This window comes from Schistocerca piceifrons, chromosome 2, assembly GCF_021461385.2.
Source record: "Schistocerca piceifrons isolate TAMUIC-IGC-003096 chromosome 2, iqSchPice1.1, whole genome shotgun sequence".
Classification (NCBI taxonomy): domain Eukaryota; kingdom Metazoa; phylum Arthropoda; class Insecta; order Orthoptera; family Acrididae; genus Schistocerca; species Schistocerca piceifrons.
The window spans coordinates 83,663,816-83,678,699 of record NC_060139.1 but is presented as its reverse complement, the minus strand read 5'-3'; the positions used below and the strand labels follow the sequence as shown (position 1 = coordinate 83,678,699).

General features: G+C 39.2%; 1 protein-coding gene across 1 annotated transcript in view; it reads right to left on the bottom strand.

The window, feature by feature from the left end:
• The window catches only part of LOC124775164, a 232,351-nt gene that overhangs the window by 43,336 nt on the left and 174,131 nt on the right, over window positions 1-14,884 (bottom strand). Inside the window, exons 14-17 of the mRNA XM_047250002.1 lie at window positions 13,860-13,948; window positions 12,131-12,526; window positions 9,340-9,498; window positions 873-1,170 (exon numbers count right to left, since the gene is read on the bottom strand). Coding sequence (XP_047105958.1) covers window positions 873-1,170; window positions 9,340-9,498; window positions 12,131-12,526; window positions 13,860-13,948 — 942 coding nt within the window. The remainder of the gene's footprint in view (window positions 1-872; window positions 1,171-9,339; window positions 9,499-12,130; window positions 12,527-13,859; window positions 13,949-14,884) is intronic.

Genomic DNA, 14,884 nt, shown 5'->3' with positions numbered 1-14,884 from the left:
AAGTAAATACATGTCCATCTATGTATGTTGCACATAATATTTTACTTTTGTCTCCTGAATTTTAATTCTTTCCTTCATCGGTTTTACTTCCTGCTCCCTCTTGATCTAGGCCTGCTTTATTTGAGGACTTGTGTTATTTTCAGACTTCATTTCTAATTAATCTTACATGCTCCAACATCTTTCTTAATTTTTACAGGTGAAGTAACCTTTGGCTCAGGTAGCTAGTGTATGTGTACTTAGATTTGCACTGCAGATTAGATATGCCAGAGAATAATCAGTACATTTTTAAAATTACACAAAAGAGTCACTGTATGATTCTTCATATGGCAAAGTATATTCTGACATTGCACACCAGAATGAAGAATTAAACGATTACACAACTGACAGCCATTAAGCTTTCATCAAAGTGCCATACACATCATGTATCACATCAAATAAAGGAAAATGGAGAGAGTGAAATAAATACAGTGATATTGTTAGGCCATGCCAGATGCACTAACTTAAGTATTTAAGACAATTAAAATAGAAATAATTGTTCAGTATTAGACAAGAGCAACTCTTAGCACTTGCTGCACATACAGCATTATTTATACGTGCAAGCAAGCGAAGACAAGTGTAGAGAGAAAGAAGACGTTTAGTTGGCACAGGATGTATGCGGCAGTAAGTAGTTGATTAAAGTCGAATGCTAAATGATGTTGAAATAGATGTTAAGGAAGATGATTAATAACTTAAGTAAGAACTTTTGTACAAATCTTAATCTAATGCCGAATAAGCTGCCCGTATTTGGTTTACATCAAGAAACCAAAATTCCTTTTTGGTTAGATATTCTCCAAAGTTGGTGATACAGCAAAAATGTGAGGACAGTTACTTACGTGGTGAAGATCTGCTGCTGTAAACACTGAGTGGTAAATCTTCTCCTTCTGTCTCACTAGCAGTGTTAGTCGCAGGAAGAGCAGGAACCTGTCGACTGACCTCTTTTGTTCCTGCTATACATCTGTTCCTTTTCTGCCGTTTTGTAATGATTCCATGTTGATTTTTATCTTGACTAGTAGAGCGGGCCACTCTTTTTGCTGTTTTTGTACCCTTTGCATCGCCACTACTTAATTTCCTTTTGGCTGATGTCCCTCCAGAACTTTCATTTTGAACTACTTTGGCAGGCACTTTGTCATTCTGATAAAATGAAAAATATAATCAGAAAAACTTTAATATGAAAATTAGTCTGGAATCTTTACAGACACAAATATGTGAAGAAAAAAGACACAGAGAAAAGCTCTGCCCAGAAAAATAAACTACTGTGTTTACGATACATAAATTGTGGTGAAAATGGAACATGCATGGGCCTTAAAAAATAGACTGCACATTGTCAAATGTTTCATGGACCTATCTAATGGCTTGCTCTTTTGACACACAATAAAACTTTTTATATCTTAGAAAGTGACAAATTGGTTATTGACTGCCTAATGAATAAATGTGAACTCCTAACAAACTATGGTAATTAACAGAAGAAAGGTGACAACTCAAGTGTGATCAACATGTTCTCAAAGTTGTTCCCCTTCTAGCAGTTTATCACAGGTCACTGGATACTTAGCAATGGGTAAAAAAGAGCATGTCATTTTTGTTTACGAGAATGGTTGTATGACAGATGCACATAATTACAGTCCTATATCACCGATGTCAACCTATTATCCAATTATGGAACGTATTTCATGCTCACGCATTATGATGTTCTTTGAGAACAAAATTCTCCTCTATAAAATCAAACACGACCTCAAAAACAGAGATTTTGTAAAACTCAACTCAACTCTGTCCATGAGATCCAATGCATCGAATTCACCAGTGTCCAGGCTAAGGCTGTGTTCCCTGACTCCAGGAAGGTATCTGACTCAGTTCTGCGCTATTCTTTATAGCACAAAATACAACCTTACCGAGTATGGGACCAGATTTTTACCTGGATTGGGGAATTCTCTGCAGACAGAACTGGACATATTACTCTCAACAGAACAAAATTAAAAGATATAATGGTAATTTCTGGAGTACTCCACATCTGATAGAATCATTACTGTTTACAATGTATATGGACGATCTGGTGGAGAATGTTGGAAGCTTCATAAGTCTGTTTGCAGATGAAACGGATGTCTATAAGAAGGCAGCAATGCCAGAAGACAGTAGTGAACTGCAGGAGGACCTGCAGAAAATGGATAATTTGTACAGGGACTGGTAGGTGAACCTAAATGTAGAAAAAGCTTATTTATGTTGCATAAATAGGCAAAGAAATCTACTACTGTATGATTACAGTATTGGTAACAAATCACTGGAAACAGTAAGTGTGGTATATGTAAGGCTGGCCCCTACATATTCAGCCAATAAACTTGCAGATATACTTCACGGATCCCTGCCTTACCTAGTGAGATTGTTTCACAACAGAAGAGTCACTGGACGGTTTGCCATCAAGCCTCCTGCAGCCACCACAGTGCCTGGGGGTTGCAAACCACACTGATACATGGCAAACAGGTCGCAGTGATAGGTATTTAGGTCACCATTCTGCCCCCTGACAGCGTTCAGCTACAGGCTGCAGACCAACTGCCAGCTACCTTCGAGCCTAAGTTTCAGACAACAATGCCTGCTGCTGCTGCTGCTGCTACTGCTGCTGCTATCCATCAAACAGAGTTGTCTCGTGCCTTTGTCAGTATATGAGCTACTGCACTCCTGTCAGCTGCTCTGGTAGATCCCATGTGCCTTCAATAGAATCATAGCCATTGGAATCCCTGCCAGCCACCCCAGACGGCCCTGCTTCACGGGAGCTGTTCCTTGACTGCCCACAAGCTCACAGCTTGTGGGGCCATGTCTCTACACTTCCACAGCACCTCCCTGCTCATTGTCACTATTGATGATTGTGGAGTTCCTCATAATAGCTAGGAATCATCTCAGAAGGACAATTCAGTTGTACTCACATATGGACATCCACCCTCTGAAGCTGCATTAAGTTAATTCATGGTTAATGAACAAACAATTGTTATCCCAGTCCATTAATATCAATCGTTACCTTGTTACACTAGATGGCCATGGTTGCTTCAACTGGTAATGAGGCTAATGGTTTGTGAGTCAGTACTCTTCCCTCGTCTGCCATACCTTGACTGGTGACTCGGATGCATGTGACACTCATAGTTTCTGTGGATTCTCAGTACAGTGCCTGCTTAAGATTTGCTCTACTCTGAAACCTGCTCTCAGTTTGCTGGTTGCAGTGCCAGATCCTGGTCTCATCCATGTCACCCAGCCATCTCCTCTCCACCACACCGAACCTGGCACCACACCGAGCCTGATGCTGCCATGTCGTGTTGCATTTCAGTTGGACAATTGAACCACTTTCCAAGGTTCACGGTGCCTGGACAAGATATGGACGATGAGGCCACTTCTTCACATGTATTCAAGTGTTTTCTGATGTTCTTTCCTTCATTTTTGCTGGAACAGGCTTTTGTTCTCTCTTAGTTGTTCAATTTTGCTTACGTGTTCATTCATCTCAATAGGGCAACATACTCATGTTACTGTATTAAGTCACTCTGTGTTCAAACCCTACTACAGTACAAGAGTGTCGCAACTGGGTACAGGATCAGGTCTATTTCGCCTTTCTCAGCAGAGGCAAGTCCTAGAAAATGTCCTCTCTTCTGCGTAAGTCAGGTGGCCCGTTTGTGTGTTGTTCCAATGTGCACACTCTTTACTTTCTGTTACTGGTCTGTGAATTCTTCACGTATCTGTTCATTCAGGTTCTAGTTCACCTGCAGTTTATTCTCAATCACTGGAGCCATTGTTGCCCCCAGCCCTACATCATAGGGATCAGGCAATTAATTGTTGCTTCCAGCACTCCCATTCAGGGGTCGGGCAATTCAGGTCCTGCTGAGGAGCTCCATACAGCTCACTCAGGTTCTTCAGTTTTTTTCCAGTTTTCAGACAGGGTATCTGAAAATTTTGTGTGTGCCACAGCAGGCCTCCTGCCATCAAGTTTGTTTACCATGTTGCTGTGCAGTACAGCACTCCATTCTTGTTGACAGAATTCCACACCAGATGTTCCTCTGGTAATGGTCCAGCCCTTGCCTGTGAGACACCACTGGACTCCATCCAGCTCATCGTCATCACTTTTGGCATCAGTGCAGTCATCACTGGTCCTGTCGTGGCTGGCCTGTCCTGTCTGCTATCCAGTCAGTCCTGCCATGGCCAGCTCTTTGCTAATCTCCAGCCCTATCACATCTGGCTCTCGCAACGCTTCGTCATAGTGGGCACTCGGTACGTATTGTCTCACAAGGACAATTCAGTTGTACTCGTGTGTGGACCTTTATCATCTAAAGCTGTACCTAGTTAGTTCATAGTTACTAAACAGACAGCTGTTATTCCAACAAATGCATATTAAGCACCTTGGTACACCACTTGGCCAAGGTAACTTCAGTAACTACCATAAAATACCTAGGAGCTGCCTAAAGTGTAATCACCACATAAAATTAATTGTAGAAAAACAGATGCCAGGCTGAGATACATTGAAAAACCCTTAAACATTGTAATTCATCCCTGAAAGAAATAACTTTCAAAATACTCGTTCAACTGATTTCTGAGTAATTGTCATCGGTCTGCGACTTTTACAAGGTACTCACTGTAAAGATGACACACTGAGATGCAGACAGGCAAAATGAAAAGACTGTTACTTAGCTTTCGGTCCAAGTCATCTTCAGAAAAGAGAAGACACACACACACACACACACACACACACACACACACACATTTCCAGCCCCTCAGAGTGGAATGCAACTGTCATACTAATAAGCAGCAATCTGGTGTGGCACAGGGAAGGGCGAGTGATAGCACTTTACAGGTGTGGGGGAGAGAAGAGTGCTGTCTGGCCGAGTGTGCAGAGACTAGATAGAGGCGAACAAAGGGAGCACTCATCTGCAGCTGATTCTTGGGGCTGGTGGAAGGACTGGGGTTGTGTTGGGAAATGGCATAAGAGATCTGTTTGTTGATTATGTCTGGGCGATAGTGTCTGTCTGTGAAGATCTTGTCACTGCAAATACACCATCCCCGGGTGGCCAGACTGTATACCCATTACCACCTTGGACTGGAACACTGAATCACATCTTTTGAAAGGGCTTTGATTACCTACCATCATGTCCTGACATGAGGAACATCCTATCCACAATCCTCCCCACCCCTCCTTAAGTGGTGTTCCATTGCCCACTCAACCTCCACAACATCCCTATGCCACTCCCAATCATAACCCCTTGTCAAGGGATCAAATCCCTGTGGAAGACCCATGTGCAAGACCTGTCCTACCATCCAACCCAGCACTTCCTATTCCAGTCCTGCCACAGGTTTATCCTAGCCCATCAGATGCTGGGCCACCTGTGAAAGCACCAATGTCATATACCAGCTCTCCTGAAATCACTGTACAGCTTTTCATATTGGTATGACACCAACCAGCTGACCACCAGGATGAACGGCTACTGCTAAACTGTGGCCAAGAGCATCGTAGACCAACTTGTGGCACAACATGTAGCTTAACGTTAACATGCTTGATTTCAATAGCTGCTTCACAACCTCAACCACCAGCTTTTTTGAACCGTGCAGATGGGACTTAACCATACAGCACATTCTTTGTTCCTGAAATTATCATGGACTGAATCTACAGTAACCAACTGTCCCCACACCTCCCACCCAACCATCTTAACCCCCCCTCTCCCCCCCTCCGTTCACCTCTTCCCTATTCATGTCACCTCACTCTCACTGTGTGCTGCCTTCTGCCAACTCACTCACCCTTCTTTCCCCCTCCTTGCTTTCTCCTTTGTCGGTCACCCTCCCCCTCCCCCCATCACCCTGCCCCACAGCCTTCCAATGCTGCATCTGGCAGTTTTGTCATGCCTACATCTAGTCCCTACACTCACTGCCAAAGAATGCTCTTCTTTCCTCCCCACCTGTACACTGCTATCTCTCCACCTTCCCTGCCCCACTCGAGACTTCCACTCAGCATGACAGCTGCATTACAGTCCAAGCTGCCAGAGACGGCAGCCGTGTGTGTGAGATATCTTGCTTGTGTAAAGATGTGTTTTCTCTTTTCTGAAGAATGCTTTGGCCAAAAGCTAAATGTGTAACAGTCTTTTCACTGTGCCTGTCTGCAACTCAATGTGTGATTTTTATGGTGAGTAGCAATTTTAATATTTTTGCTTTAATGTTTCCTTCTTTTTCTTTCTTTTTTATGCTCGTTATTTGTCTCACTGCATCATGAGAGTAATTTCACATATGATGCAAATATTTTATTTCCTTATTTACATGTTTATTGGGCATTATCTTTTCACAGTCCTTCAGTATAACATCCTTGCGTCTCAATGACCCATGTCCCAATGCTGGAGGAGTTTCACAGTTCCATCTAACATGCCATCTTTTTTTCAGCTGACAAATGACTTGGATAAAAGGGGCAGAAAGATCTTCCAGAGATGAATAGTGATTTCTTGCATATGTTGCTCCAATGCTGGGAATAAGTCAAGTTTGGCAGATTAATATCCGGACTATAGGGCCCAAGAGGTAACACTTACCAACTACGTTTGCATTGTTTGCCAGTTATGACATCAGTGTTGTGCAGGCAAGCATTGTCATGAACAGTGACCAAACCTTGAGCAACTGTTATCAGTTTTCTTTTTTTCATTTTTCTGTTCAGTCATTGAATGAATTAATGATAATACACTCCTGTTACATAATGTCCAAAAGGAACTCAGCCTATAATGAAGACTCCACTGGAATCATAAGTGAAGATCGTCATTTGTTTGACCTTTGACTTCAATAAAAATTTATTTGGTCATTTGACTGATTTCAACTCTGGATCAAAGTCTCTAACCCACATTTCATCATCAACAACAATTTTACACAAGAAAGCTTTACTTTCAATGTTATATCTGTATTCCACCAAGGTTACAACATCTGGCCATTTACACTTCTGTTCAGTGCAGAACCCATTACAATGAAATTTCTCTGTTGTTTAACTAATTTGTCAAAGCATGGAACACTGATGTTTATGGAAGCCCTGTAGCTTCAGAAATTTCTTCATGTGCTACATGACAACTTCTTGAAGACCATCTGTCACAAGTTTAACAGTTTGTTCATCCGGTGACGTTTGCCACCTTCCTGGTTTTGAGCCACTGTTGATCTTACATGACACTCACATATGTGATTAGCCAAAATGTGAAACTGTGCACTGGTCCACTATTAACTCACCACTATTAACTCACCATAAACGTCACTTAATGCACAGTGTATTCTGGTCAGATATTTTCCTCAATGTTACTCTCTTTCAAATTCTGAAGGTGACAGGGGTAAAATACAGGGAGCGAAAGGCTATTGACAATTTGTACAGAAACCAGATGGCAGTTATAAGAGTCGAGGGGCATGAAAGGGAAGCAATGGCTGGGAAAGGAGTGAGATAGGGTTTAGCCTCTCCCCGATGCTATTCAATCTGTATATTGAGCAAGCAGTAAAGGAAACAAAAGAAAAGTTCAGAGTAGGCATTAAAATCCATGGAGAAGAAATAAAATCTTTGAGGTTCGCCGATGACATTGTAATTCTGTCAGAGACAGCAAAGGACTTGGAAGAGCAGTTGAACGGAATGAACAGTGTCTTGAAAGGAGGATATAAGATGAACATCAACAAAAGCAAAACAAGGATAATGGAATGTAGTCTAATTAAGTCGGGTGATGCTGAGGGAATTAGATTAGGAAATGAGACACTTAAAGTAGTAAAGGAGTTTTGCTATTAGGGGAGCAAAATAACTGATGATGGCCGAAGTAGAGAGGGTATAAAATGTAGACTGGCAATGGCAAGGAAATCGTTTCTGAAGAAGAGAAATTTGTTAACATCGAGTATAGATTTAAGTGTCAGGAAGTCGTTTCTGAAAGTATTTGTATGGAGTGTAGCCATGTATGGAAGTGAAACATGGACGATAACTAGTTTGGACAAGAAGAGAATAGAAGCTTTCGATATGTGGTGCTACAGAAGAATGCTGAAGATAAGGTGGGTAGATCACATAACTAATGAGGAGGTATTGAATAGGATTGGGGAGAAGAGAAGTTTGTGGAACAACTTGACTAGAAGAAGGGATCGGTTGGTAGGACGTGTTTTGAGGCATCAAGGGATCACAAATTTAGCATTGGAGGGCAGCGTGGAGGGTAAAAATCGTAGAGGGAGACCAAGAGATGAATACACTAAGCAGATTCAGAAGGATGTAGGTTGCAGTAGGTACTGGGAGATGAAGAAGCTTGCACAGGATAGAGTAGCATGGAGAGCTGCATCAAACCAGTCTCAGGACTGAAGACAACAACAACAACAACAACAACAACAACAACATTTTGATCTTAACGTATTGACCTCGATCATTGACAGTCACAGTATCTGAGATCAGTGTGGATCCCTTTTGTAACTTTCTTTATTGCCAAACAAAACATGGACTTTTTCCGTAAGACTAGCTCTACAGCTGACATAACTGACAACATCCAAAACATTCACACCACAGTATTACTAACCTCTGCACAGTTTTTGAAATCTGTTACTATCACTGCAGGAATATTTTACTTGTTTGATGGAAAACAAATATTAAGTATTGTCAGATATAAAATAAGTGTGAAATAATGCTTCAAGTCCCATAATTTTTTTCCTCTTTATCTACAAATATCAGAATTTTGTAATAGCTTATGTCATTGTAACTACACAATTTTCTTATCATTGAGTTCCCTACCCTTATTACTGAATTTTGAGTTTACCAGTTACTCTATCAGCAAACCCATTTGATATTTTCTTAAAAGTATTTTCGTTTACTTTTCCTAAACCAATAACATTTTTTTTCATGTATACTTCATAATCTTTACAATTTTTTTTCAGAATTTCTGTATTCTCTTTTCGTGACTGCATTCTCATGTTTCCAGCTAACAAATGCTGGAGTTTTAATCTAAGTGGTTAGTTAAATGATTCTTGGTCCTTCTTTCCTGAGCCTGGTTTCACTTCTGTTTAATGATTTTAGTAACTTGCCTTTCTCTATCTCCTGCACATCTTTCCTCTACATTCTCCTATGTTTTATCAGCCTATTTCTCTCAAGAAGGAGATTTGGTGTCTCTTAACCCACCTGATGCTATTTCAGCATCAACCTTTTCTATTACAAATAGAGAGAGAGAGAGAGAGAGAGAGAGAGAGAGAGAGAGAGAGAGAGAGAGAGAGAATTTATGTGCTCATGAGGTAATATAATTTCTGTAATACAAGCAGTAAATTCTGTTGCTATGATTTAAAACAAATATGAATCCATAAATGTTTGGTGGCTACCTTCTCACTTTTGTTCACCCATGGAATGTATTTCACTTCTTGTTTGCTCACTGCTGGCCTCATGTTTTCTGATCTCCATTCTAAATCATGCTCATTATCATTATCATCATTATTCTCTTCATCATTGTCATCATCATCTGCCCAAGACCAGGTTTTCACCTGCAGATTAAAAAAATTTAAATACACTAATTAGCTACTTTTCATGTTTACACTCACATTCAGTATTTTGTGCACTGCACTGCAGACAGTAAATTGGTTCACTATTTAAGTAAAACATTTCTTTGAGTACAACCACTGTCAATCACAAACTTTGAATTACTACTGTGTTGGGTCACATCAATGCACCATGAACATATTGCCAATCCAAAAAGAAGGATATGTTTGAAAGTCTGTTGCAGTTACAGCAGAAGAGCTGCTTAGCAAAAAAACAGAAAAATGGCGCACGTACCAAGATTAAATAACAACTGCAGAAAAGAATCCAACTATTTTAGGTAGATGCAGTGTACTTTGGTTTCCAAAAAGCATTTGACTCAGTACCGCACCTACACTTATTGCCGAAAATACGATCATGTGTGGTATCAAGTGAAATTTGTGACTGGATTGAGGACTTTTTGATAGGGAGGACACAGCATGTTATCTTGAATGGAGAGTCATCATCAGATGTAGAAGTAGCTTTGGATGTGCCCCAGGGAAGGGAGCTGAGACCTTTGCTGTTCATGTTGTATATTAATGACTTTGCAGACAATATTAATAGTAACATCAGGCTTTTTGCAGATGATGCAGTTATCTACAGTGACTTACGATCTGAGAGAAGCTGCATAAATATTCAGTGAGATCTTGAAAAGATTTCAACGTGGTGCTAAGATTGGCAACTTGCTCCAAATGTTCAGAAATGTAAAATTTTGCACTTCACAAAACGAAAAAAACATAGTATCCCATGACTACATTATCAATGAGTCATTGTTGGAATCAAGCAACTCATACAAATACCTGGGTGTAGCACTTTGCAAGGATATGAAATGGCATGATCACATAGGTTCAGTCATTTGTAAAGCAGGTGGTAGACTTCGTTTTATTGGTAGAATATTAGGGGAGAGCAATCAGTCAACAAAAGAGATAGCTTACAAATCACTCATGCATTCGATCCTAGAATGCTGCTCAAGTGTGTGGGACCAATACCAGACAGGACTAATGGTGGATGTTGAGCATATACAGAAATGGGCAGCATGAATGGTCACAGGAATGTTTAATCCATGGGGGAGTGTCATAGAGATACTGAAGGAACTGAACTGGAGGACTAAGACAGACAAACCGTCTCAAGAAAGTCTGTTATCAAAGTTTCAAGAAACAGCTTTAAATTATAACTCCAGGGATATACTATAGCCCCCTATGTATTGCTCACATAGAGATCGTGAGGATAAGATTGGAATAATTACTGCAGACACAGAGGCATTCAAAAAAATCATTCTTCCCATGCTCGATATGTGAATGGAACAGGAAGAAACCCAAATAACTGGTACAATGGTATGTACCCTCTGCCATGCACCGCATGGTGGTTTGGAGAGAATAGATGTAGATTAGATGCAGAATGGGTATAGATGTAGAAGCAATGAATTGGGCAGCTGATATATATGAACAAATGGAAGATTGTGAATTAGCAGTTTTCAAAAGCCACACTATTCCAAGCCAACTGCAACAGTGACCATTAATTTTTTACCTCACTGAAAACGTAATTTGAACAATGGTTTTCATTAAACTCTTGATGTTGCCTGAGATCAATTACAAATATACATCAAATGATCACTGAATTATATCTCACTTCAGTAAATAATAAACTCTGCCATTGTCAACAGATAATTGGGTTTTAATTGTCATGTGGAAAGAATTGGTTCTCTTGCTATTTCATGAAGGGCAGCTAATATGGCCTTGTGACTTCACTTGTGGGAGTTTTAGGAACAACTATAGCTTAAGTATCAGCACAGCTAAATGACAAACTGATGGATAAGTAAGGCACAAAAGCTTCATAGTTGGCATGAGTACTTGCTTTGGTGACCTGTATGTTCTGTCAGTTGTAGCAGAGTAGATCAGTGACCACCCAATATAAAATGGATAAAACCAAGATCATATCTCTAACGAACAAGAGTCACAGTCAACACTGATGACATTTAGTTTGGTGTACAAATACATAAATGAGATGTTTGATTACTGGAAAACATATCTACTGGTCTAATGAAACATTACTCTCTTATCCTATTAGTATGGCAGGTGCTCCAAATTATGATCACCTAGTGAACTGAGTATATCTGATATTTCAGCAAATTTTCTGAAATGAAAAGGTACCTTTCAACTTGCAGCTTACTACAACATATGTCCTGTGCAAGATTTGTTGAAGGGTTAGTGACTTTCATATCTTTTGTGGGCTAAAAAAAAAAAATCACGAAATCTCAATCATGATGACCATATGTGCAACTCATGGAACAGTACATTTGACTGCATTATTAAACCTCAATTTTTGTATCAACATGGGACAATACACAAATGTGCTGTTATTGGTCATACCACATAGCTAATACTCACATATTATATACAAAGCCCATGATATCAGGAAGGTGAAAGGGCTGCTTATGCAGTGTGGGGGTACATTTTCAAAATTCACTGTTCATTGAGCACATTATGTTATCCAATTATTTTCTACAAATAATTTCATTTATGATGATCTAAAATTTCTTATTGAATGATTTATTTCTGTACTGTACTCAAACTATTTAAAAAATTAATGTCTGTAACTCACCTTAGCTTCAGCCTTCAGCTTTGGTCTTATCTTTGGTTTGTGGTCAGTTATAGGCAATTTCTTGATTGTTGAAATCATATGTGCAGCGGTTTTGTTTTGTTCTTGGGAACTTACTAAAGTGCTATCAAGCCTTGGGTGTGATAATAAAAAGCCCATAAGACCATTCTTTGTTTTTGGTTTCTTTGCTACTATCATTTCTGTGGTCTCAACCTTCCCATCATCAAGCAAATGTTTTTTTGGTCTACCAACTTTTCGCTTCTTTGATGAAGATAAAACTGGGGTAGTAGTAGTAGTAGCTGTAGTTGTAGTAGTAGTTGAAGTAGTAATAGAAGCCATAGACGCTACTGAAGTAGTTGTAGCAGTGGTAGCAATAGATAATACTGCAGCATCTGTGCCCTGAAAACAATTTGAGAGAGAAAGTTAAGATCCAATAAAATACTATTTCACTGTTAATGTTTTACTGATAACTACAACTAAATCATAAAAATTTCATTTTACAGGTCCATGGTGATCATCATCTTCCTGTAAGAAGATACATACTCTGCACATATGAAAATACATTAACTGTATTCAAACAGAGTCACCGCTTTCTGACAGCTACTCGGTTTCAGATAAAGCATGGTTTTTTAGAGTCCGAAAAACTTTTTGGTAGGCAATACCATCTACTCTACAGATGAATATCTTAACAGATACTGTTAGACCAGATTGGGTAAAAATATCTTAAGAGTTCAGTTTTGACAGTAATTGGTCACAAGAGTCAAGATTAGGTACTTTGTGTGTGATAAACTTTTTAAAAACGCATGACAATGTTTCATTCTAACAGTGCATTAATTCTGCAAGTACAAACAGTTCCAGTCTACTGGAATGTATTCTCATATTTTGACAACCTCCTGAGAAATGATCTAGGAAGTGAGTATTATATTCAAACTTTCTATGTTTTCTATGTTATACTTTCTGATTTGTTAGAACCCACAAGAATCATCTCATTTTCTGGTCTATGGAATGAAAACTAAATATAATCTAATGTAATGTCAGATGTTCCCTCCATCATATGAACTAATGTTACACTTTTATAATCACTGACACTATAGATATCATAGTGTGACCGATAATCTACCAAGAGTGAGACAATTTACAACTATTATAGAAACTTCCTGGCAGATTAAAACTGTGTGCCCGACCGAGACTCGAACTCGGGACCTTTGCGAAAGGCAAAGGTCCTGAGTTCGAGTCTTGGTCGGGCACACAGTTTTAATCTGCCAGGAAGTTTCATATCAGCGCACACTCCGCTGCAGAGTGAAAATCTCATTCTGGAAACTATTATAGACATATTTACACTTTGTCTCCATTAAGAAACTATTGAATGAAAGGAGAGAGACGTGTAAAGAAAGACAGAAACTAATAGAGGGAGGTGGGCAGAAGGAGAGAGGAGGGTTTATTGTAGTATCACAAAATATACATGTTTACTTAATACCTGTGACCTAATATTACAGTCTCACAACAGTAATGTGTGATTATAAATGTTACAGTGAAAGGGAAGATGAGAATTATTTTGTTACGTAAAACATGTAGTTTCTGTCCAACAGAGGAGAACATAGTCCAATAGAGGAGAACATATTAAATATTCTTACAATATATCACAATAGTTAATCACACACTATTTTTTATTTATTTTTTTCCATCAGTGTTTCAATTACACAATTCTAGTTTAAGAACAGCAGGGCCTCACCTCAACTGATGACAATTCCTTTTCTTGCTGTCTGAGGACAACAGGTGGCTTTTCCGACATCTTAAACCAGGACTGCACATCACAGTCTCCTGAGAAAGTTAAGGCATCAATTTAAAGGCTGCTCCTTAAGTTTTCATAATTATATGTATGTAAAAAGTAACATATCTTTGCTACATAAGTGACTGGACATCATTCAGACAAATATAAAAGAATGAAAAATATTATGTAACTGAAAATTTGTGTAACTGTCTAACAGACTGTAAATGTACTGAAAAAATAACCAACATATTTATCTTTTACATAATTGATAAAGCATTTACAGACCAATAGGCATAAATGATGAATGAAAAGTCAATTTTATGTATAATCATTGGTTACCAGATAATGTAAGTACTTAATAACAGAGAACTTCATCCTAATATTGGATAAAACATGCTCACTCAAGAGCACTTGTTTTTCTATTACCATAACCTATAAAAGGGTAGACTTAATACTTCTGTTTAAACCAAGATATGTTAGAAAATTGCAAAATAAAAAATATTATATGGGTGCCCAATACATAAACAGTGACACATATTCATGAACATCTACATCTATGCAATTACTCTCCTATTCACAATAAAGTGCCTGGCATACGGTTCAATGAACAACTTTCAAGCTGTCTATCTTCCGTTCCACTCTTGAATGGTCGTGGGAAAAAACGAGCACTTAAATTTTTCTGTGTGAGACCCGATTTCTCTTACTTTATCATGATGATCATTTCTCCCTATGTAGGTGGATGCCAACAGAATGTTTTCGCAATCGGAGGTGAAAACTGGTGATTGAAACTTCCTGAGAAGATCCTGTCGCAATGAAGAACGCTTTTGTTTTCATGATTGCCACTCCAATTCACGTATCATGTCTGTGGCACTATCTCCCCTACTTTTCAATAATACAAAATGAGCTGTCCTTCTTTGAACTTTTTCAGTGTTATCCGTAAGTCCCACCTGATGCAGATCCCACACCGCACAGCAAAACTCCAGGGT